The 25,279-nt window shown below is 34.4% G+C and overlaps 1 protein-coding gene across 3 annotated transcripts in view; it reads right to left on the bottom strand.

Annotated features, from left to right (window-relative positions):
* The window catches only part of TBCK (TBC1 domain containing kinase), a 202,038-nt gene that overhangs the window by 82,527 nt on the left and 94,232 nt on the right, over positions 1–25,279 (bottom strand). For all 3 annotated transcript variants that reach the window (XM_068975131.1, XM_068975132.1, XM_068975133.1), the window contains 2 exons: positions 12,710–12,746; positions 11,560–11,721 (listed from right to left, as the gene is read on the bottom strand). In XM_068975131.1, coding sequence (XP_068831232.1) covers positions 11,560–11,721; positions 12,710–12,746 — 199 coding nt within the window. The remainder of the gene's footprint in view (positions 1–11,559; positions 11,722–12,709; positions 12,747–25,279) is intronic.

Below are 25,279 nucleotides of genomic sequence, written 5' to 3'. Positions count from 1 at the left end.
AGCACGTATCCTGGATTATGCTTTCCCAGGTTTGATTTCAAGCTCCATGAGGTACACTCAGAAAATTAAGTTTTGTAAATCGTAGTTTATCTATCTTATCCATTACTATTGTTCCCTCTCATAAATACTGAACTATTTCAAAAATTATAAAATGCAACTCATGTTACATTTGGGCAAGGGTAAGTGGAAAAGATATCTCTCCTGAAGCCCTCCATTCTTTTGCTTTAATGTGTATGAACTGCTTTCCAGTTAGAGTGAGCAGCTGTTTACATGGCACTTCTCTTTACCAACATCTAATTCCCTATTTGATCCCTAATTTGGGCACTAAGATATTATTTTCTCCCTTTTGATTTACTGCATCATTTTGGTGGAACACATTTCCCAGTAATTTCTAAGAGGGATGCACAGAAAGCAAATTATTTTGGAATTGTCCATGTTTTTAATATATTTATTCTGCCTCTGACTGATAGTTGGGCTAGTCATAAGATTCTAGGATTGATTTATTTTTCTTCAGAGTTATGTAAGGCAAGTGCTCTACTGTCTTTCTTCTGAGAAATTTGATGCAATTTTAAGATCACATATATGTGATTTTCTTCTTTTCTATAAACTTTTAGGAGTTCTGGTATTCTGAAATTTCATAATGATGGTCTTATTATAATCCTTCAGTTGCAGAAAAAGTTATTGTGTAATATCTGTAACAATTTCTCATTTTTTTCCTTCTCTCTTCTTTCATTAGAAGAGTCCTGAACATCCTGAATAGATTTTCTAATAATTTTGCCCTTTCCTCTTACTGTATTTTTCTTGTATTCTCTGAGGGTTTTCTTAAGATTTACCACCCAACTCTTTCATATAAAGCTCAATGCATTTCCACATCATTTTTAATTTCCAGTAAGTCTTTTTTGTCATATTAATACTTTAAAAAATCCTGAATTTTCATAGTTATTGTATCTTCTCATAATTGCTTTTCTGAGGATATTCCTTTATTCAGTTGGTGCTTTTCTGTGTTTTTTAGCTGGAGACTTTCCCCAGAGGTTTGGTGATATACATATTTAAAAGAACAGCACTAAAACTTAGAATGGAAGTTTTGAATATGTGGGCAGGGCTTTGTTACTGGTGGCTTCACTATAGGTAACTTGGGGATATGGTCATTTGTTAGAAGATCCCAAAAAGTAAGGTATTCCTCTTCTGGGGAACATTACATTTCTCCAGAGAATTATTCTTTAACCTGTCTAAACTAATCCTTGCCAGTATTCTAGGCACTGTAGGAACTGACCATGGAGAAGACTGGAGATTGTAACTGTAGACATGTCCTCTTCCTGGCTCTTGGCTATGCTGCTGATTCTGAGTTTCAAGTCTCTTACCATTCTACTACTCCAAAGAATGTACCTCCAAATTTACTTGCAAAAGTAAAAATATTTAAATCACAATCACTGAAAACTTGTCTTTATTTATACCAATTTCAACTCCATTACACTTCCTCTTGTGTTGTACAACATAGTGGCTGTGAATACTCTTGATATAATTAAGCTAAACTAGAGATATATTTAGTATGGTTTAATGGGTATTTTTCTGTTATGTTAAGTCACTTTTGGGTATTGACATAGATTTCCTCCTTGACCAAGTCTAGCCAGACTCTTCTAAGCCTTTTCTCAACTGTCTCAATCTTGGCCTAAAAAGTTGGCCTGGACAAAACTCTCAACATAATATATAGCAATTCAAGGTCACATCCCTCAGATGACCCTAACACCCTATGAATGCCTTCTTGAGAAGATCAAGGCTGCCAGAAGAATTTACTATTTGTTCCAGGAAACACCTGAAGATAGGGTCCTTGTCTGAAGATAGGTACCTCCGTGCGAAGGTAGGAGCCTAACTTTGGTGTCTATTAGCAAATGCAGATGTATTTCACATGGACCCAATGCACTCCTTCACATATTTTACAGTTTTTCACTTCACACTGGGGTATTATTGCAATAGTGTAATACTGATTAAAATCTGTGCTTACCACTTTAATTAGTGTCTAGCATTGCTTATCTTTGATAATATAGTAAAGTTATTGCTAACTCTAGAAATTATTTCCTGGAATATCCCCAATGCCTACTATATAGGAGCAATGTGAATGTGTTCTAGCACCAAAAGTTTATGTGCAGGAAAAACATAGTTGACATGTACACAGCCAAAAATAAGATTGAAAAATTCGAAACATTAAACATGTGAAACTGTAAGCCGAGAATTCGGTTCTCATTGATACCTGATCAAAAGAGAAATACTTTCCTTCTAGAAATATACTTCAATAATGCTATATACACAATTATATGTGCATCATAACTTTTTTTTTTGACAGGAACATCACAAAAACTAGCATTCCTGTGTTCACAGGAAACAAACTTGCAGCAAACAAACAGAAGCCACACCTAGGAAAAGTGATATGTTTTATGCATTACTACTATCAATATTGGAAACGGCAACCCACTCCAGTATTCTTGCCTGGGAAACCCCATGGACAGAGGAACCTGGTGGGCCACAGTCCATGCGGTCGCAAAGAGCCGGACACGACTGAGTGATTTCACTTCACTGTCAATTTTAAAAAATAAATTTCAACCAACTAAGCCTGTGAAAAGACTGATTATTTATGTTTTCTACAGAAAATAATGTATAACTATTATTATATGAATCAATGAATAAGAAGCAAAAGAGAAGGACAAACACAGAGATATGTCAGACATTTAAAGAATAAAAATATGCTATTTTTGTTTTGTAATTTGTTGTGATCTCCTCACTTATTCTAAATATTCTTTTAAAAGCCTAATTTTATATTGTCATTTTTAACCACCCCTTACTCAGGTGACTTAATGGAATCAGGAAGTAATACTACATGGAATTAATATAATTCAAATTAGAAGTGTTAGTCATAGTTACAGGGTACCATTGAATCCCCTTTAAATAGTCAGGCAAAAATGCTCTGGGCCAGTACAAGAATGATAAACCAGTAATAAGATTAATTATACACATACATATATGTACACATTACATACACACACATAAATATTTGTTGAATGAAGGACTGAGCACATTTTATAAGCACAATCTTGGTTATGCAGTCTGAGGGGGAAATGATGGTTCAATACATTACTGGGCTCCTACTTCACTCAGACTTTCACGTTCCTGATATGTGTACACGTGCTTCCTGGCACATTTTGCTAAGCATCTATCATCTCTGCTGCTTAGTGCCTACAATGAAGTGAGAAATAAAATAGCAAATGCAATAAGCATTACTGACACACAGATACTTAAACTGTTTTCTATTCTTAACATAATTGTCTTGATCATTTAGCAGCTGAGTAGATATATATTATGATGCAAAGCAGCTGGTGTTGCTAATAGAACACAGCTCACTTCAGAAAAAAAAGAACGCAGCTTCGAAGATCCAGCACCAGATCAGCAGTAGCCATCGTTTTCTCCTTTTCTTTTATACTTAACAGTGAATCCAAAACAAAACTGGAAATCTGATTCTTTCTTGGCAATAGAACCTTGTATTCAAGCTCAGTAAGCATGTTTTCATATGACTGATACATGTTTTTACTGAAGGACTGAATGGTTTACATTTCCCAAGGTAATCCAATGTAGCTTTTTAAAATAAAAGTATGAAAATTTTGGTTATTTCCTCTATGTTTTATAATATTTACTAACTAGCCTATAATCATACGGCATATTATTCCTTTTCATTTTCTCTGATCTTGTTTATTGGTTTGTTTTCTGTGACTCAGTGCACTCACACTTAGACGGGATATGTAGTAAGGAGTTATTTTCCATTCTGTTGAGGATCATCATTTAAGATAAGGCAACAAGAACACACCAGATTACAGTGGACCCTTGAACAACATAGGTTTTGAATTGCATGGGTCCACTTACACATAGATATTTTTCAATAGTAAATATCACAGCACTACACCATCCACGGTTGGTTGAATCTGTAGATGCAGAACCACTGATACTGAGGAAGAGTGGATGTGGAGGAACAGCAGATACAGAGGAACTGGTATACAAAGGATTGACGGGAAATTTTTAACTGTGGCAAGCAAAGGCACCCCTACCTCTGTGTTGTTCAAGGATTAACTGCACTTTCATTTTTGTATAGTGATATAAGGTTAGGTGCTTCCCAGGTGGCACCAGTGGTAAAGAACCCAGCTTCCAGTGCAGGAGATGCAACAGACACTGGTTTGATCCCTAGCTTGGGAATATCCCCTGGGGAAGAAAATGGAAACCCACTCTAGTATTCTTGCCTGGAAAAGCTCATGGACAAAGGAGCCTGGTGGGCTATAGTCTATGGGGTCTCAGAGATCAGGATACGACTGAAGCGACAGCACACACGCATGCAAAAGGCTGGGTAGAGGACTGGAAAGAATGTGACCCAAAAGTATTATTACATTTTAAAGTAAGAATGTCATATAGTACAATGTATGTTAAAAGTCATTTTAGGTATGATTGATATATATATATACACACACACTCATTTTGGTCCTTACATTATTATTTTCATTATCCATCAGCAGTATATATGGGGGAAATTTTAAACCTAACTTCTGACTTTTAAGGATTTTTGAGGTTGACTACTTTTAAGATACTTCAGAAGTGTAAAATGTTCTGTATATTTTAAAAATACTTTAAAAACCTAACACACACATAAATACTCAACAGTAAAACAAAAATAAACAAATTCCATTATTGAGGTCCTGAAACAAAGTACGTTTAATACCTGATTGAGACTGTAAGATAATTTTTGGACTACTCAAAAAATTTCAGAAGGCAGAATCCCTGTCAATCATAAAAAAGACTGCTTTACTATGGAGAAGAGTCTTCCTATGGAAAAGAGCCTTGAAACCTTGGGACCAACTTTAAGATGTATTAGGACTCTAATGTACTCTCACCTTTCAAGGTAAGTAGAAAAGTCTGATCAACCCTAACCTTATTTTTCATTATAGTTCTGAATACATAAGAAACCTTTAACTTTATAAACTATTTGCTGCTGCTGCTGCTGCTGCTAGGTAGTTTTAGTTGTGTCCGACTCTGTGCGACCGCATAGATGGCAGCCCACCAGGCTCCCATCCCGGGGATTCTCCAGGCAAGAATATTGGAGTGGGTTGCCATTTGCTTCTCCAGCACATGAAAGTGAAGTCACTCAGTTATGTCCAACTCTTCACGACCCCATGGACTGTAGCCCACCAGGCTCCTCTGTCCATGGGACTTCCCAGGCAAGAGTACTGGAGTGGGCTGCCATTGCCTTCTCCATATAAACTATTTATGTACTGCAAAATTAGTGATGTGCTAAGAACAAAAACTAGCTCACTGTTAAAGGAATTTATCCAGCTTCTAAAAAACAGCTTACAATTTGAATATTTATGATTTATTCTACTGGCTTTGTGTTTTTTCAGAGACATTTACTGTCAGCTTGGAAGTCATATTTTCTAACATCTGCTTTCATATTTTCCCCTTTTCCATACAATAATGCAGTATTCCCTTCCCAACAAGGAGATAACTTAGTAAGATTTTGAAAATACATTTTCATGATTTTCATTTCACTGACTCTGTGATCATGTCAATAAAAATATATTACTCTTTCATCTCTCCTTAACCAATTTAAATTCAGAAGAATTTAATCTTTCATCTAAATCTTAATGTTAACATATAATTTCTATGGGTGGGGATAAAATCTCCATATTTAATTTCCAATATGATTGCCCTTTTGCAATTCCATGAAGATGTGCTTAGAAATAGACATGCATTAACATTACATAGCTACAAGCAGAAAATGTAAACAATTATGGATTCTCAGCTTCAGGTAAAACAGTATAAAATCTTAGAGGGCTGACAATACAAAACCTTCACTGAATAACTGGGTACTTTTATTGCTCTATTTTTTCATCTCATCAGCTCTCCACAAGCCAGAAATAAAGGAATTATGGATACCTACTGAAAATACTCATGTTAAGAATCCTTCGCCTTTTGCTCATTATAGAGCTTCTTGAAAGGAATGTTCAGAGACTAGAATGCACCTCAAATATCAATACAGCATTCTATTTTGGGAATGATGTATTGAAGGAAAAGTATCTTTTCAAGGATACTTTTCATTCTTTTAAAAACAGTGAAAAGAAAAAAAAATACCTCTATAGATATATTTGAAAAGTATCCCTAATATGGCCTAAGATCCTGCTTGATCACTCTCTCTTCTAACCACTTTCCTTCTTGCACCAAGGATACCTCTCCAGTTCCCTGAGTTTGGGGCTTTTGCAGCACTTTCTTTCCTCTGTCTAGAAGATGCTCCCCTCTCTCCACTTCTTACTTCCCAAAGTCAATTAATTTCAGATATTACCTTTAGTATCACTCTCTTAGAGAAGGTTCTTTACTTCCCTCAGACTTGGTAGTGTTCTGTAATAAATTCCTACTGCTTTCTGTAGCACTTAACATCATTATAACTATTTATTTAATAAAGGGGTCACAAGTATAGTTTTAAAAAATCTGGGCCACTGTTTACAATTGGGAAATTATACATAAATACCATGAAAACCCTATTTAATTTATACTTATCCCTAAATGAAAGCAAGAAATTATTCACTGAACCCTATCAAAAAAAAAAAAAAAAAAGGAAACCCCAGATCAGTTCTTATTGATCTTCTTTCCTACTTTACTACCCCAGGGATTGTCACCAGTACCTTAAATCTATGATTTCATAAACTAAGTTGAATTTCCTCCTCACTCTCTCATTATCATTGATTTTCAGTTTCATCTTGTGGAAAAAAGGGAAAATAACAAGACACAGCTTTAAGGATTCTGCATACTTTAGTACTTTGCTCTAGTTCTTAGTTTTTAATAACTTTAATAACTTTTCTCAGTCTCAAAATATGTGCTTATTATTTGAAATAAATGGCTAGGATTTCTCAGCATACATCTTAGGCAACCTGGTACATAACTGTGTTGCTCAAAATACGTGTGATTTTTGTGACATATTCTATGCTATGCTAAATAACGATAAAGACTGCATTACAAAACTGCTTTAAGTCAAAAGGGATATGTACCTTTGCTGAGCTACAATATTTTTGAGGAACCAGTGAAGTGCTACATGATAGACACTACCAGTACTTTTCATGTATGTGTTGAATCCTACTGTAAAGTATGTAGGTAATACTGAGATAACATCTTAAAGTTTTATTTAAAATGTTTTAATTAGATTTCTGTAATAAAACATATATCAGACAACTAAGATTTTTCAACCAACTGTTGATTTCTTCCTGCAAAAAGGATTTACTTTTCACACATTCAAGTTCCTTCAATATACACAGTATTTCCTTCAAAATACTTTATACATACTTATTTTTTTCTTTCAGAGGTAAAGTAAATATTTTAATCTCTGAGGGTAAGTAAAGTGTTCTTCCATACAGATTTCCTAATTTCTTTTATAGATTCTCTAATAAAAACTTCTTTCTTACTTTAAAAGATTCCTACGTTTGAAGATGTTCAGAGGTACAAAGTTATGCATTCTGAGAATTTATTTCAACCATAATCACATAAATATGCTGAATTAATTTTTAACTGTAAAAAGTATATACACCAACAAAGCAAAAAAACAATTAAACATTTCAGCTATTACAAATCCACTCTAACATTATTACTACTTTGGTTTTAGTCAGATTATCATATTCATCTTGGGAACTGCTTATATGTATCCTTAAAGATATTATTTTGTCAGCCAGATGGACACAATAGCAGAATAATATGGCTGGAGGCTGATAGACCTCATCCTGTAGTTGGGTTTAACAGGTGGTAACTTTGGAAACTATACTCTTAACACCAGTGGCCAATATCCAGTACTGAATGGTGCTATGAAAAACCCAGTACTTCTTCCAAAATACCCTACTACTATTTTGAGATTGTATGAAAAATGCCAAATATACTGCTCTCATGGTTATTTCCTTTAGTACTTAAATGACACACATACCAATACATGTTAAGAACTTCCAGCAAAATTTTCTAGCACCACTTGTACCTCCTTGGAATGTGACATCACACTATATCATTTACTAAAGGGAACAGAATTTGGAAGCAGTTTTTGGCAAAAATAATAATGACTTTCTGCTCTGTTCTCTCTTCAAGAATTGAAAGGTTAGTACAAAGTTATGGAAAGGAGGAAGAAAAGAGAGGGAATTTACAAAGACTGAATGTCACACATTCTTTGTATGTTTAAAGTATTAAATGCTACACATACTTTAAAAAATAGTTATGAGTATTTGGTATCAGGTTTTGTGTCAAGTACATTATGCATATTATCTGTTGTGCTCATTTTAATGCTAAAACAGATATTTTTAGCTCCATTTTGCTAAAGCTTTCCTAATGTATAGGATTCTCTTTCCAAAGAGATTAACAACTTGTTCATGTTCACACAGCTAATATATGCCAGAGTTGGGGGATGAACTCTCTTCTATTTCACTCTACCTATCACTATTCTCAGCGAAAGAACCATACTGAAAGTTTCCAAGATCACACAGGTAGTGAGTGGAACAGTTAGGACTCAGACTCCTATGTCTTGACTCCAAAGACTGTGCTTTCTATCCACTAGACTATGTTGTCTCTGAGCAATGAAAAGAGATATTCTTCTTAGTCATAATATGCATACATACATATACATTGAAGGCTTACTTGGCTTCTCAGGTAATTCCTCAACTGCTTTTGCTAATAAGGAAATCTATATGATTGATATCAGTCTCAATAATTTATAGAAAAAGCCAAATGGGGTGATTGCTTCATTTATTCTACCAATAGGAAAGCAGTCACGATGGAAAGGAATAAGTGAGGAAAATCATAATAATGATGAGAACATTAATAATAATAATCACTTACATAGCTCTTGCTCTTTGCAAGGACTGCTCTAAGTTGTTCAGATGCACTTATTTACTTCGGACAACAATCCTGTGTGGTAGGTACAATTATCATTTACATAAAATCAGGGCTAAGGAAACAGATGCAAAGAGGCTGAGTCAGATCCCTAAGGTTACACAATCGAAAGTGGTAGAGCTAGGATCTAAAACCCAGGTGATCTGGCTCCACATTCCATGCTCTTAGTCACTAGGCTTGTTGGACCTCTCTTTGTAGAAAGAAGCAACTAGAATGGGACAATAAAAAAAAAAGGCAAGGGCATTTTGTTTACAAGGTTACCAACTGGATGGTGATTCCATTACATTACTGTCAATAGATGTGTTGAACAGTGAATTTGCTAATCTGCTTCAGAAAAGAATTTAGCTAAATTTGTTCTGATTGCTTACTTATGTTTTTAAACACAGTTAAGTGGGGATTTCAGTAAAGCACAATATATTTAATGAGTTCAAATTAATGTTTAATTCTAACCTATCTTTATCTACAAAGTCTACCTCAAGAATTAAGGTAAAATATAGAGCTAGCCTATCCTTTCTCTTTTTTTTTGCAGTCTTAAAAAAATGGCTTTTTTTTCCTTTCAAATATGTCCTAAGTTTATGTCACATAATACTTTGATTAGAAAAGGCATATTCAGTGTGTTTATATGTATATTAACCCAGATTCACTTTTTAGGCCTTCCCATGACCACTTCTGAGTTTCTTCAAGCATCAGGTATAGTTAGGGGGCTCAACATGATGAAAAGAGACATTTTTCAGATTTAAGTAGGAAAGACATCCCAAATAAGTGCACTGTGATTAAAAATAAAAAGAAATATAGGTGTACTTAAGGGCAAAGTTTACATTTAACCTCTCTGTCCTTTTTTTTTTTAAGTCACATTGTTTCTTATAAACATTTTCTTTCCCAACCGGAATCATATACAGTGGCCAAGTAAACGATGTGCCAGAATAATGGCACTGAGGATCCATGCAAATCACATCAATAGAAGGCATCCTATCCTACTTTCAAAACTAAGTAGTGTTTTCCTTTTCAACGAATCAGTGCTAACCAACATATATGCTTACTTTCTGATTTCAGAAATAATGACTTTATTTTAATGTACATGCAGAGTTACCACTTATCTGCCTGTTCAATATGAAAATAGATTCCTTCACCAGTGTATAACTGGAACATTTATGCATGTAATTGGAAAGGCAAGAAATTTGCTTTACTTAAAAATGCACAATCATCATTTCTAACATGTATTTTTTAGACATGACCAGAAAAATTCCTTTCATCCTAATCAATCATCCTCTGTTTACTTTGGCAAGTTAGGAACAAGAGGAAAACATCTGCAGAGTTACAGACAGTATTTGTAGTTTGTGAAACTAGCTTTTTTTTTGGGTAACTGTTCAACATCAATAGGAAAACCAGAGATAACTTGATTTACATTAAGAATCTCCCAGGGGAAAAAAAAAAAAAGAACTAAACTACTATTTGTTCATATAAGAAGTTATCAACTTTAATTAAGGTTTGATAAGTTAGGAAGCTGATGGTGATACTTTTAGTTTGGGAGGAAAGTAGAAAGAGAAGTTTTAACCAAATCCCATGTTTCTTATTAGTTTCTCAACAAGGATGAAGATTTTCAACAACAGAAAAATGCTGAAACACCAGGTATAGATCAGCCACTAAAAATAAAAACTGGGGTAGGCATTGGTTTATTATTCCTTTTGAGAGGACTTATTAAATATAAAATCTTAACACATCTTTTATTCTTTGATTTTTTGACAAATTTATCTCTTGGATAATTTTAAGTGTGTTTATTTTCAGTAATCACTTTGGTTGCCTGCAAATATGAAGAATAGCAATAAACTCATAGATGGGTTGGATCCAAGGAAATGCAATTTGAAACAGAATTTTACTACTTGAAAAATACTTTGGTTTCTGCAAAAATGTAGTTTAGTTTTTGTTTTTTCTCCACAGATTATTATATCCTATGCAACCATATTACTTCCATCTTTTCAGCTATAGCATAAAAGCTTAAACTATACTTGTATTCTATATTTCTACACTAACCATTCAACTCCTAGACTTACAAGTTCCTCACTTATGAATACAATATATAACTTTACTTACTATCCAGCATAACACAGAATTCCCCTGGAGTATGATTTGCTCTCTCAAGAGGACAGTGTTTCCTTTCTTTAAACTATTAAATAGTTAGCAAGTTAACTATGGATAGGAGAGAGCAACATTCCATGTGAATTACATCTTTGTAAAATCTTGGGTTCTCAAACACCTTCCCAAGTGGCCTTTATTTACTATCTATCTGCTGAAGATAAACAGGCCTATCCTAAGCAAGGCAAATATGTCACACACTGCTCCCTTCTCCCCCTTCTCCTGCCCTTGTCTTTCACCTTTTGGCATCATCACTGACATGAAAATAAATGACAGTGAGCTATTATGACTCAGCTTTGTATCTACAATGCTGGGATGGCTAAAGAGGTAGTATATAAGGGAGAGAGTTCAGAGAAGAAGGATATGGCTCAAGCAGAAGAGATTCTGAAGATCTGGATGATTATTTTTGAAAATTGTTTTAAGGATGTCTCATTATGCCATAATTAAATTTCACTTAGTGATTCCATTTTTATATATCTGTACCTGGTAAGTCAGAGAAGAGAAGAATGCACTCATTAAAGCCATTAGCCAAAAGTCGGTCACGCAGCTGCTGAAGAATTGCTACTCCGATACAGAATGGGAAGGAGGAATTCCCAAGCAGTAAGGTATCCCAGAGGTGGAAAATTTTGTGCAGTGGAAAGACATCTGTAAAGTGACAAATATAAATAAATCAATTAAAAAAATTTTAAACAAAATAAAAATTAAATCAACAACAAGCTGCTTTACTAGTCATGATAATTCCCTTATGGTCAAAACTATTAAAGAACAAATATTAGAAAACTATTTTTATAAAATGTTTACTTGGCTTTGTAGGTCTACTGCTTCCCAAGGCAGTAAAATTGATAGGTTTAAAAAATTGATAATCTAATTGATCAAATAGATGACATTTCCTACCCTCCATTATCAATCTCGGTATAGCCCTTACATTCAATTTCTTCCTAGAATTTTCTGGTTATATTATTTTAACAAGTTCATTTACTTAGAAGAACATTACTATTGTTATAATTTCTGTATCATTATATTTCTATTATGCACTCTAAGAACTGCTTTTTGAAATTTCAATAAAAAATCTGATTAGCAGTTTCCTATTTTCTGAAACTTTCTTTTTTTCATTTATCAGTACTTTCAACACTGTTCCAGGCCAGTGCATGCAGATCTACTTCAAGTATTGTATTTCATTTATCATATGTGCATACTTAATCTAGATATCGACTGCATTAATATGTGTAATAGATTAAAGTATTACATATTCACATAAACTTTCTATTTCTAGAAGAAGCCTACTTTAGGAAATAACAGAAGTATTAGTTATTAGATAGTCTCTAAAAATTGAGTCTAATTTGGATGTAAAAGTTGCTTTTTAAAACTTTATGTAAATAGTATAGTTAATATTAACTTATGTTTCAATAGAGGGCAGAGATTTCATCAATATTATGAAATATAGGTTTTCATTTTATAGAATACTCTTTTTGATATCACCAGTCAGAACAATTGAAACAATTTGCTACCCAACTATATTACCTTAGAATTACATAAGGATGCTTATGTAATTAAATCTGATAACACCCTGGGGAAGAATGGACCTGTTCTTTTCCTAATACAATATTGAAAGAAAATGGAAAATGATACTTACGAGTAAACATGGTGAGAAACCAAGGGATGGCGTAGAGCTATGAGTGGAAAAAGAAAGGGATGCAGGGGATGGATAAAGAGGAAATAAAAGAGATAATTAGAATGACTTCCAATAAACTGAATCATAAAAAAAAAGTTCTATGTTTTAATCTACTCCACTGATTAAAAATATTCTTTAGCACCATATACAAAAATAAACTCAAATTAGATTGAAGATCTAAATGTAAGACTAAGTGGGGAGGGAGGTGGGAGAAGGGTTCCGAATTGGGGGGACACATATATACCTATGGCTGACTCAGGCTGATGTGTGGCAAAAGCCATCACAATACTGTAAAGCATTTATCCTCCAATTTAAATAAATAAATTAATTAAAAAATAATAATAAATGTAAGACTGGATATTGTAAAAATCCTGAGGAAAACACAGGCAGAACACTCTTTGACGTAGATCACAGCAATATTTTTTTCTATCCACCTCCTAGAGTAATGAAAATAGAAAGAAAAATAAACAAACATGACCTAATTAAACTGAAAGCTTCTGCACAGCAAAGGAAACCATCAACAAAATTAAAAGACAAACGATGGAATAAGAGAAAATATTTGCAGATGATGTGACTGTCAAGGAATTAATTTCCAAAATATACAAGCAGCTCACACAGCTTAGTATTAAAAAGTAAAAAATGGGCAGAATATCTAACAGACATTTTTCTAAAGAAGACCTACGAATGGCCAAATAGCAGATGAAAAGATGCTCACCATCACTAATTATTAGAGAAATATAAACCAAAACTACAAGGACGTATCACCTCACACTGGTCAGAATAGTCATCAAAAAGTCTACAAATAATAAATGCTGGAGAAAGTGTGGAAATAAAGAAATTTCCTACACTATTGGTGAGAATGTAAATTGGTATAGCCACTATGGAGAACAGTATGAAGGTTTCTTGGGCTTCCCAGGCAGCTCAGTGGTAAAAAATCCTCCTGCCAATGTAGGAGACGTGCATTTGATCCCTAGGTTGGGAAGATCCCCCTGGAGAAGGAAATGGCAACCCATTCAAATATTCTTGCTAGAGTCCATGGGGTCATAAAAGACTTGGACATGACTTAGAGGCTAAACAACAACAACAGTGAAGGTTACTTAAAAAACTAAAAACACAGTGATCTCACTCTTGGGCATATATCCTGAGAAAACTCTAATTTAAAAAGATGCATGCCCTGCCAATGCTCACTGCAGCACTGTTTATAATAGCCAAGACATGGAAGCAACCCAAGTGTCCACTGACCGATGAATGGATAAAGATGATGTGATATATACTACAACAGAATATTACTCAGCCATAAAACAGAATGAAATAACGCCATGTGCAGCAACATGGATGGGCCTAGAGATGATCATACTAAGTGAAGTAAGTTAGACAAATACCATATGATATCACTTAGATGTGGAATCTAAACAAAGGATACAATGCACTTGTTTATAAAAGAGATACAGACTCACAGACATAGAAAACAAACTTACGGTTACCAAAGGGGAAAGGAGGGAGGGTAAATTAGGAGTTTGGGATTAACACAGACATACTACTATATATAAAATACATAACCAATATGGACCTACTGTACAGCACAGAGAACTCTACATGATATTGAATAATAACCTATAATGGAAAAGAATCTAAAATATTTATATGTATACCTCCCACATATATATACATATTCAAGAAACTAACACAACAAACATTGTAAATCAATTGTATTTCAATAAAAATGAAAAATATAACAGAAAATATAATTATAGTTATTATCACAAATACTTGATTACATAATGACATCTATTACAAATGTTCTAACTGTTGTAACTGTTGCTTCCTGACCTGCATATAGGATTCTCAGGAGGCAGATTAGGAGGCCTGGTATTCCTATCTCTTTAAGAATTTTCCACAGTTTATTGTGATCCACACAGTAAAAGGCTTTGGCACAGTCAATAAAGCAGAAATAGATGTTTTTCTGGAACTCTCTTGCTTTCTCAATGATCCAGCGGATGCTGGCAATTTGATCTCTGGTTCCTCTGCCTTTTCTAAAACCAGCTTGAACATCTGGAAGTTCATGGTTCACATATTGCTGAAGCCTGGCTTGGAGAATTTTGATTACTTTACTAGCGTGTGAGATGAGTGCAATTGTGCAGTAGTTTGAGCATTTTTTGGCATTGCCTTTCTTTGGGATTGGAATGAAAACTGACCTTTTCCAGTCCTGTGGCCACTGCTGAGTTTTCCACATTTGCTGGCATATTGAGTGCAGCACTTTCACAGCATCATCTTTCAGGATTTGAAACAGCTCAACTGGAATTCCATCACCTCCACTAGCTTTGTTCATAGTGATGCTTCCTAAGGCCCACTTGACTTCACATTCCAGGATGTCTGGCTCTAGGTGAGTGATCACACCATTGTGCTTATCTGGGTCATGAAGATCTTTTTTGTACAGTTCTTCTGTGCATTCTTGCCACCTCTTCTTAACCTCTTCTGCTTCTGTTAGGTCCATACCATTTCTGTCCTTTATCAAGCCCATCTTTGCATGAAATGTTCCCTTGGTATCTCTAATTTTCTTGAAGAGATCTCTGGTCTTTCCCATTCTGTTCTTTTCCTCTATTTCTTTGCATTGATTGCTGAAGAAGGTTTTCTTATCTCTCCTTGATATTCTTTGGAACTCTGCATTCAGATGCTTATATCTTTCCTTTTCTCCTTTGCTTTTCACGTCTCTTCTTTTCACAGCTATTTGTAAGGCCTCCCCAGACAGCCATTTTGCTTTTTTGCATTTCTTTTCCATGGGGATGGGCTTGATCCCTGTATAGGAAGCATCACTATAAACAAAGCTAGTGGAGGTGATGAAATTCCAGCTGAGCTATTTCAAGTCCTAAAAGATGATGCTGTGAAAGTGCTGCACTCAATATACCAGAAGTTTGGAAAACTCAGCAGTGGCCACAGGACTGGAAAAGGTCAGTTTTCCTTCGAACCAAAGAAAGGCAATGCCAAAGAATATTCAAACTACTGCACAATTGCACTCATCTTACATGCTAGCAAAGTAATGCTCAAAATTCTCCAAGCTAGGCTTCAATAGTACGTGAACCAAGAACTTCCAGATGTTCAAGCTGGAAAGGCAGAGGAACCAGAGATCAAAATGCAAACATCCACTGCATCATAGAAAAAGCAAGATAATTTCAGAAATACATCTATTTCTGCTTCATTGACTAGGCTAAAGACTTTGACTGTGGAACAAACTGTGGAAAATTCTTAAAGAGATGGGAATACCAGACCACCTCACCTCCCTCCTGAGAAATCTATATGCAGGTCAAGAAGCAACAGGTAGAACTGGACATGGAACAACAGACTGGTTCCATATTGGGAAAGGAATACATCAAGGTTCTATATTGTCACCCTGCTTATTTAAGTTCTATGCAGAACACATCATGTGAAATGGTGGGCTGGATGAATCACAAGCTGGAATCAAGACTGTCAGGAGAAATACCAATAACCTCAGATATGCAGATGACACCACCTTTATGGCAGAAAGCGAAGATGAACTAGAGTCTCTTGAAGGTGAAAGAGGAGAGTGAAAAAGTTGGCTTAAAATTCAACTTTCAAAAAATGAAGATCATGGCAGCTGGTCCCATCACTTCATGGGAAATAGATGGGAAAACAATGGAAACAGTGGCAGACTTTATTTTCTTGAGCTCCAAAATCACTGCAGATGGTGACTGCACCCATGAAATTAAAAGATATTTGCTCCTTGGAAGAAAAACTGACAAACTCAGACAGCACATTAAAAAGCAGAGACATTACTTTGCCGACAAAGGTCTGTCTAGTCAAAGCTATGGTTTTTCCAGTAATCATGTATGGATGTGAGAGTGGTGTTGGAAAAGACTCTTGAGAGTCCCTTGGACAGCAAGTAGATCCAACCAGTCAATCATAAAGAAAATCAATCCTGAATATTCACTGGAAGGACTGATGCTGAAGCTCCAATACTTTGGCCATCTGATGAGAAGAACTGAACATTGGAAAAGACACTGATGCTGGGAAAGATTGAAGAAAAGGGATGACAGAGGATGAGTTGGTTGGATGGCATCACTGACTCAATGGACATGAGTTTGAGCAAGCTCTGGGAGATGGTAAAGGACAGGGAAGCCTGGCGTGCTGCAGCACATGGGGTTGCAAAGAGTCAAACATGACTGAGCAACTGAACAAGAAATGGATTGCAGAAAACAGTAAAACTGTAACAAAATCTAAATTCTTCAGCCTAATTTCAGTTTAAACATACAGTGAGTAGATATAAATTCCAGCACTATTATTTAACTCTTCTTTTTTTAAAGGACAGAACATAAATTATATTATCCTCTATTCTGATCATTCGTAATGATTTGTCATTACAAATCTTATCTGAGTTAGTTAATTTCACTTTTCCCCACATACTGAAGGGGGCATGCATATGAGGAAAAACACAGAGTGGGGAGGAACCACTTGAAAACCTAGCGGAAAAACATGCCAAGCTCACAAAAAGCCAGGTATAGTTCATCTTACTATCAATCAGAATTTTAAAAAACCCTATAATAAACAAGGCATAAGGAAGAGTACTCACAAGGATATTGCCTTAGTAATGGGGCAAAATTATGCTCTCAAATTATGCTGCCTGGTCTCACTTAACAAACCTTAAAAGCAAGCCTTGAAAATATCAGACTGTTTCAGTGTTATCTAGCTGCATCTCAAAATGAAGCTCATGAATATTTTGTTATTGTTGTTTTGTTGGTAAGTCGTGTCTGACTCTTTTGCAACCCATGGACTGTAGCCTGCCAGGCTCCTCTGTCCATGGGATTTACCAGGCAAGAATGGGTTGGTATTTCTTTCTCCAGGGGATCTTCCCAACCCAGCAACTGAACCCATGTCTCCTGCATTGGCAGGCTTGTTCATTACCACTGAGCCACCTGGGAATCCCCAACAATATTTACAAGGACATAAAATATCCAATATGCAACAAAGTAATTCACAATGACTGAAATCTATTAAAAAACATCAGTAAAGCAAGAGGAAAAGAACAATCATAATGAGGAGAAAAATCATTCAATCAAAATGGACAAAGAACTAGAATAAATGTTTGTATTACCAGGCAAAGATGTCAAAATATTTTTTATATCTGTATTACATATGTTCAAAAAGCTAAGAAATGACTGAATAAGTTATGTAGAGAACGAGCAGATTAAAAAAAAAGAAACCAAAAAATCCTTCTAGTGATGGAAAATAGAATATTTGAGTCAAAAAATACAATGAATAGGATTAAGAGCAGACCAGATATTGCAGAAGAAAAGGTTAGTAAATGTGATAATGCAGCAACTCATTAAGACATTTATTCAAAAATTAACCTGTGAGGCTTTACTTTACTTAAATATTCAATTCCTTCTTCTCCTGACCACTTAACTCCATGTCCCTGCTTAAGCTGTTTTTTTTCTTTAGTACTTACCCTTACCTAACATATCACATAGTATATTGATCTTTATTTTTTATCTCCCACTAAATGTAAGTTGAATGAGGGTAGAGACTATGCCTTCTTTTTCCATCAATGCACTCAGGGCCTAGGAAAATGCCTGGTACACTCAAATATTTGTTGAAGAAAGAATGAAATATATAATAAAGATAACTAAAAGAGACAGATTAAAAGATTAGTCACAAGACTAAATAATTTCTTAAGAAATTTTTAATAAATATGTAATAATGAGAAAATCAGTTAATCTTCCTTGGGTGTGTGTGTGTGTATATGTGTGTGTGCACATATATACATTTAGCCTTCATATTAAACGGTGAATACTGAAAAAATATTAAACTTATAATGTTTAACTAATACTAATACCTAAACTTTGACAACCATTATGAAAACAGTAATTAGAAGTAAAATGAAGCACATTCTAATGGATACTGAAAAGTAATAATCCAAGCAGAATACATTTCTTTTAATATAATATATAACAACTCTTGGTGCTCACTAACACCAGTCACCTCTTACCAACTGAAGTCAAGTAAATAAATAGGTGATATACTCTGTGAGATTGAATGCCTGTTATTTTTTCCTTCTATATGTCTCCCTATTAAAATTTTAACTGATATTTTCATCTTAAATAATTTCTTAGCATATTGGTATATGTTCATAATACAGTGTAATACACAAAAAGACACCATACAGAATAGTACAGTGGTTTAAGCTTTAATTTTAAAAATAACAAATAATGAAATATTTTCTTACAAGTAAAAAAAATATATATATAATTAGTCTTAATTAAGTTGGAGATATTACCAGCTCTTTCCTGATTTAAAGTTGGAAGCAAACCCAATAAAAAGAAATTATACATCCTTTAATTATTTTCTCCAGATCATAAAATTGTATATTATTGATTTGGTTTAGTGCTAGCCTGTTAAAGAGAGTCAGCTGAGTAAATACTGCCCCCTAGCAATATCAAGAAAGAATAGCAATATGTACCATTTCATGACATCTTTCTATATGGTCTGGTAATGTTAGAAACATCAACAGGAAAAACAAAGGCAGGGGCTCATTAATTTGATTTTCAAGAGCATAAATTATGGCTCAAAAACTTACAAATGTATAAAACATAAAATATTAAAAAAGAAAACATTTCTTAAAACTCTAGATGAATCTTTTGTCAAATGGATTTATTTACATACATACTGTGTTCTCTCACCTCTCTATATATACATATATAGTAATAATAAAAATTATTAATACAAAAGAGAATATCTTCCAATTGACTTTTATCTTTTTATGAGCATATTTTCTCTTTACCTCAAGTCAGAAGCACTTTTATATCTAAGTTAATGACAGCCACCTCTGTAAAATGTAAGTTGAGTATCTTGCAATGATTCTGTGTAACAGGGAAATGTACATCTAGCTATTCAAATAAAGGATTACTGAAAAACAGCAGATTTTCAAAGCATCAGAGTAGACCATATATTTTCCTGAAACTAAGAACTTTGTGATCTGGTAGCTACAAATCTCTTTAAACCTTCAGGATTGTTGTGAAGATTAGTTAAAGGCTTTAAAACACCTGGCAGAAGATGTCAGTATATCAGATGTCAGTATAGGAAGTACAATTATTCTTCTTCATAACAGCCCAGAAGCTTCTACAATAGGAAAGTATTTCAACAAAATACTTTTGTTGAAGTATTTTGACACAAAATTCTGAGTCAAACTCATGAAATCATCTAACAAAAGCTACATATGTTCTGGAACCGGGAGACAGGAGCAGAAGGTAAAGAGAAAAGAATCCTGGGCACTGGGAACTGTACGCTTGTTTCACAGGTTGAGGTAGACTCAGTTAAAGCAAGGCACAGACAACGAATGCTAAAGTAGTTACAGTTCTGCTAGCTCTCAAAATCTATATTCCTCAATTCCATGTCAGCTACTCTGAGGTCACAAAATTTTAAATATCCTTACATAAAATCTTTCCTCTCAACTTTCCAAATTCTAGAAGATACTTTATTTTGTCTGTATCTGACTGCTATTGCCTTCTTAACCATGTACAGAATATCTGTTGAAACAAAGAAAAATTCTTAAAAATCAAGAATATGTTTCATAAAAGAGTTTAGTGTTCCAAAGTGCTTTTCATTTTCAAAAGACTTATTAGCATTCTCAAAAATGAACAAATATGATGGGTTATGCTAAATCAGGATAAATTAGGTGGAATGGGAAAGGGTTGAACATAAATTTTAAAAACACATAATACAGGTAAGTGAAGTTGCTCAGTTACGTCCAAATCTTTGCAACTCCATGGAATTCTCCAGCTAGAATACTGGAGTGGGTAGCCTTTCCCTTCTCCAGGGGATCTTCCCAATTCAGGGATCAAACTCAGGTCTCCTACATTGCTGGCAGATTCTTTGCCAACTGAGCTATCAGGGAAGGCCAGTACAGGTAAAAGCGGTAATAAATAGTTCTTCTTAACAGTACTCTCGGTCTTCTATCTTCTTAGCATCTTGGGGAAAAATTCTTATATACAAAATCTGCCTTCATGTCCTAACCAGCAACAATGGGACAATAGTCAGGAGGTGAGAATTATAAATCTATATGAAAACAGTGATATACAAAGCAATTCTCTAGAATATTTTAAACAGAAAACACATTATTTTGTGATATTTTCGTGAGCCAGTAACCCTGAGGCAAAAGATAATTTGTTTCTATTTTTTATCTTAAGAAACAGCCAATAAATACTGCATTCTTTTTTAAAAATAATTCTTATCAGATCATAGTTGCTTTACAATGCTGTGTTAGTTTCGCATGTGCAGCAAAGTGAATCAGTTATACATATACATATATCCACTCTTTTTTTGATTTCCTTCTCATTTAGGTCACCACAGATCACTGTGTAGAGTTCCCTATGCTATACAGTAGGCTCTCATTAGTTATCTGTCTTACACATAGTAGTAAATACTCCATTCTTATAGATAAAACAAAGCAGTATGGAACACAGTGCCTGGCACATTAATGACTGTAGAGAATCAACACCATCAAGATTCTTGCTAGTGTTTGAAGTCAAGCTTATTGAACTTGAATTTCCAAGATATATGCTCCCTCGCTTCTTACAATCATAAATTTTATCTACATCTAATTTTTTAAAGTGAAGTTGCTCAGTCCTTCTGACTTTTGTGACCCCATTGACTGTAGCCTACCAGGACCCTCCGGCCATGGAATTCTCTAGGCAAGAGTACTGAAGTGGGTTGCCATTCCCTTCCTCAAGGGATCTTTCCGACCCAGGGATCGAACCCAGGTCTCTTGCATTGCAGGTAGATTCTTTACCATCTGAGCCATGAGGGAAGCCCTGATTTTTTGATCTACATCTAAATTACCTGGCATTTTCTGACAGATTATTGATGGTAGATCCACCAATGATGATGCAAGCCCCCACCCCCTTTTAAAAAATTACCCTGGTAATTTGGTTTCAGACTTGAAGCTTATTGGAAAATTAAACTGTTCTTTCTTTATTTAACATGTGCTCATGTTACATCAGGGCTTCCCTGGTACCTCAGTGGTAAAGAATCCGCTTGCCAATGCAAGAGATGTGGGTTTGATCCCTGGGTTGGGAAGATCCCTGGGAGAAGGAAATGACAACCCACTCAGGTATTCTTGCCTGGGAAATCCCATGGACAGAGGAGTCCAATAGGCTACAGTCCATGGGGTCATAAAAGAGTTGGATAGGACTCAGCGACTAAACAACAACATTTTACAACATCACCATTTTTATAAAGCAGTTTCATAGAAGGGTGGTACAGTACTAAATAGCTCCTGCAATGCAGGAGACCCCGGTTTGACCCCAGGGTCAGGAAGATCCACTGCAGAAGGGATGGATAGGCTACCCACTCCAGTATTCTTGGGCTTCCTTTGTGGCTCAGTTGGTAAAGAATCCTCCTGTAATGTGGGAGACCTGGGTTCAATCCCTGGGTTGGGAAGATCCCCTGGAGAAGGGAAAGGCTACCCACTCCAGTATTCTGGCCTGCAGAATTCTATGGACTATATAGTCCACGGGGTCACAAAGAGTCGGACACGACTGAGTGACTTTCATTTCCCTTCACAGTACTAAAATACATCATTATTACTACCATCTTTCATTTTTTGAACTATGTCATCCAAAGTGTTACATCATCTTTTAAGAAGATACAATAAATATATAGAGGCATCATTACAGTCTGTTCTGATTTTTCTTCCAGTTTTATTGGATATAATTGACATACAGTGCTGTAAAAATTTAAAGTGTAGATTAGCTGTTCTTCAGCAAAGTTAAGAGTCCTGTCAATGTTTCGTTCTAATTGTATCTGACTGCACAAGTACAAGAAGAACCAGAAATAAGCTAGAGCCTGTAAGATGTGTATTTGAAATCTAGAATCAATATTTACAGGATAGATATGCTCCAGGTTCATGCATGACAGACAAGGAGTAAGTGAAAAGGACACCATACATTTCACATACATACACTTTCAATATATGGAATAAAATTTGGGGTTTGCTATGTTTAAATGCTTTCTAAAATTTTTAGTATTTTGTTTTTACTGTATCTTTATGCTACTTCTATAAACTATTCAAAAAAATAACTTAAACATACAAAAATAATTTAAAAGATCCACTGGACCCAGATGTTAAATGGTTAACTTGTTTTCCCTTGTATACCAAAGGTTATATTAGTTATATTTTTTGCAAGTAATGATTTCCATAATACTAAAAAATAAATAACTGCATAAATATACCTTTCTCTATTAATTATTACTTGACTTATAATACTGAGCCAAAAAACTATAAAATAGAAATCAATAACAAAATCACTTGGGCAATTTAACGGTTCTGAAATCCACATTTATTATTTTTGGAAAAGATTAGCTATACATCCAAAGTAGGTTTCAATTATCTCACTGAGTATTTAAAACAAAAAAAAATTTTTCTAAAAATTTAAAATAATTAATTTTAAGTAAAAGACTACAAAACATGCTATGCAGCACTTTCTGGGATATAGAAAAGTACCTTAAATATTCAGCAAATAAAAAATATTAAAATCTAAGATGGAATAGCAATCTTATTAACTCAAAAAGAAAGTCTTTGCTGTTGTTAGTATCATTATTTACTCCAGCAAAGTGTTTGCTAACTGAAACAGTAAAATACTATATCCATTATAGTTTATAATAGAATGCTTTTCTAAACATAACTCCTATTAATATCACCAAAGAAACAGTCCAACATGATCAAACTCTAATAAATAAAACAAGAAAACTAATAATGGCTAACTCCTTAAAATTTACTGTGTACTTAGAACTGTGTTGAACCGTTTATACATACTATCTCATTTAATCTTCACAATAATCTTAAGACATAAGATTTATTATAATCAACATTAAAGAGGACTATGGATAAAAGAAACTAACTTAACTGTTTAGCTACTAAGTTGAAGAGTCAGGATTAGAACTCTGTCCCATTTGTGTTCATAGACTCCTGGGGATCTTTAAGAGCCAGGGCCCCAAAGTTCAAAACTATGTCTATAACAATACTAAGATGCTTTTGCTCCTTTTTCTTTTTTTATTATGTTCACACTTGTGCTAATGGTACAAAAACCATTGGTGGATAAAACTGCTGGCACAATATCACAAATCAAAGTAGGGGCACAAAAGTATAAAAGTCATAATCTTGTGAAGGTTAAAAATTAAAAATGATTAATTTTGTGAAATATTTTTTACAATGTTCCATGAGACAAAATGGGAAGTAGGTATAAAGCACTTGTACTGTGTACTGAAGTAAAACATTGTCTTGAAAGAACCTCCCTGATGGTCTAGTGGTAAACCTACTTCCAATGCAGGGGTTTCAGGTTCAATCCCTGGTTGGGGAACTTAAGATCCCACATGCCATGTGGCTCAGCCAGGAAGAAAAAAAAAAGGTTGCCTGGAGGAAAAAGCACTTGGGCAATGGTTTGAGCTATGAGCCATTGTAGGTGACTTTTTCAAGAAATGCCAAGTTTAATGTTATGTTGGAAAAATAAAATAAAAACAATGATTTTTTTTCATGCTTGGATATTTGGTGGACATTTCTCAAAAATGAAGTGAGCCTGTCACTTCAATAAAAAATTCTAGCTGTCAGGTGAAGATTAGAATTTTGGAAAATTGTATCTGCCAGTGTGAGCTTGGCAGCTTCTCAATACTTAATGAATTTCTGGATGAGATCAGTGGTGATATTAATGAATGTGATTTTTTGATATATATAACTGAATGTTTCATAGTTGAAAGATCTGAATAATTCAATGCACTGATATTTTTTAAATGACCAATTACAACATCAGAAAATCACATATGGGTAAAAGAGCCATTCAAAGTGTTAAGACAGACTGATAGATTTGAATATAAAAGAATATGAAAAGTTCAGTGACATAGTTTTAGACTGTATATTGCAACTAAGCATTAAGAAACTACCTTTTGCAATTATGTCTGTGTAGGGCCAACAGATTTTCTTTATGTACTTCAACCAGAACAATGAACTGCAACAGGACTGAATTTAGAAGCAGATATGAGAATCTAACTTTCCTCTATTAAGTAGAAGTTGCAAAAATATAAAACAATATTACTCTTCCATTATTTTGTTTTGGAAAATAATTACTTTTCTGAAAAATTTTATTCTGTTAACATATAATGGTTCTGCTATTTTCATTAAAAAATTAATACATAATTTTTAAAATGTTTCAGTAAATACTGACAGATATAACTCTACCTATAAACTCTTTGAGATACTTGCTAATTTTTAAAAATGTGAAAGGGTCCTGAGACTGACCAAAAAGTTTGAGAACTACTGCATCATATTATACACTTTTTTAAAAAAATTGAAGTTTATATGATTTACAATATTGTGCTTGTTTCAGGTGTACAGAGTACTGTTTCAGGTTTGTTTTGTTTTCTGTTGAGTGTATTCTACTACATGTTATTATAAGATATTAGGTGTAATCCCCAGTGCTATGCAGTAAATTCCATTACTTATCTCTTTTACGTATAGTTATCAGCCTT

Source organism: Capricornis sumatraensis, chromosome 7, assembly GCF_032405125.1.
Source record: "Capricornis sumatraensis isolate serow.1 chromosome 7, serow.2, whole genome shotgun sequence".
NCBI classification, from domain to species: Eukaryota; Metazoa; Chordata; class Mammalia; order Artiodactyla; family Bovidae; genus Capricornis; species Capricornis sumatraensis.
Note: the sequence above shows the minus strand (reverse complement) of the source record. Positions and strands in the feature narration are given on the sequence as shown.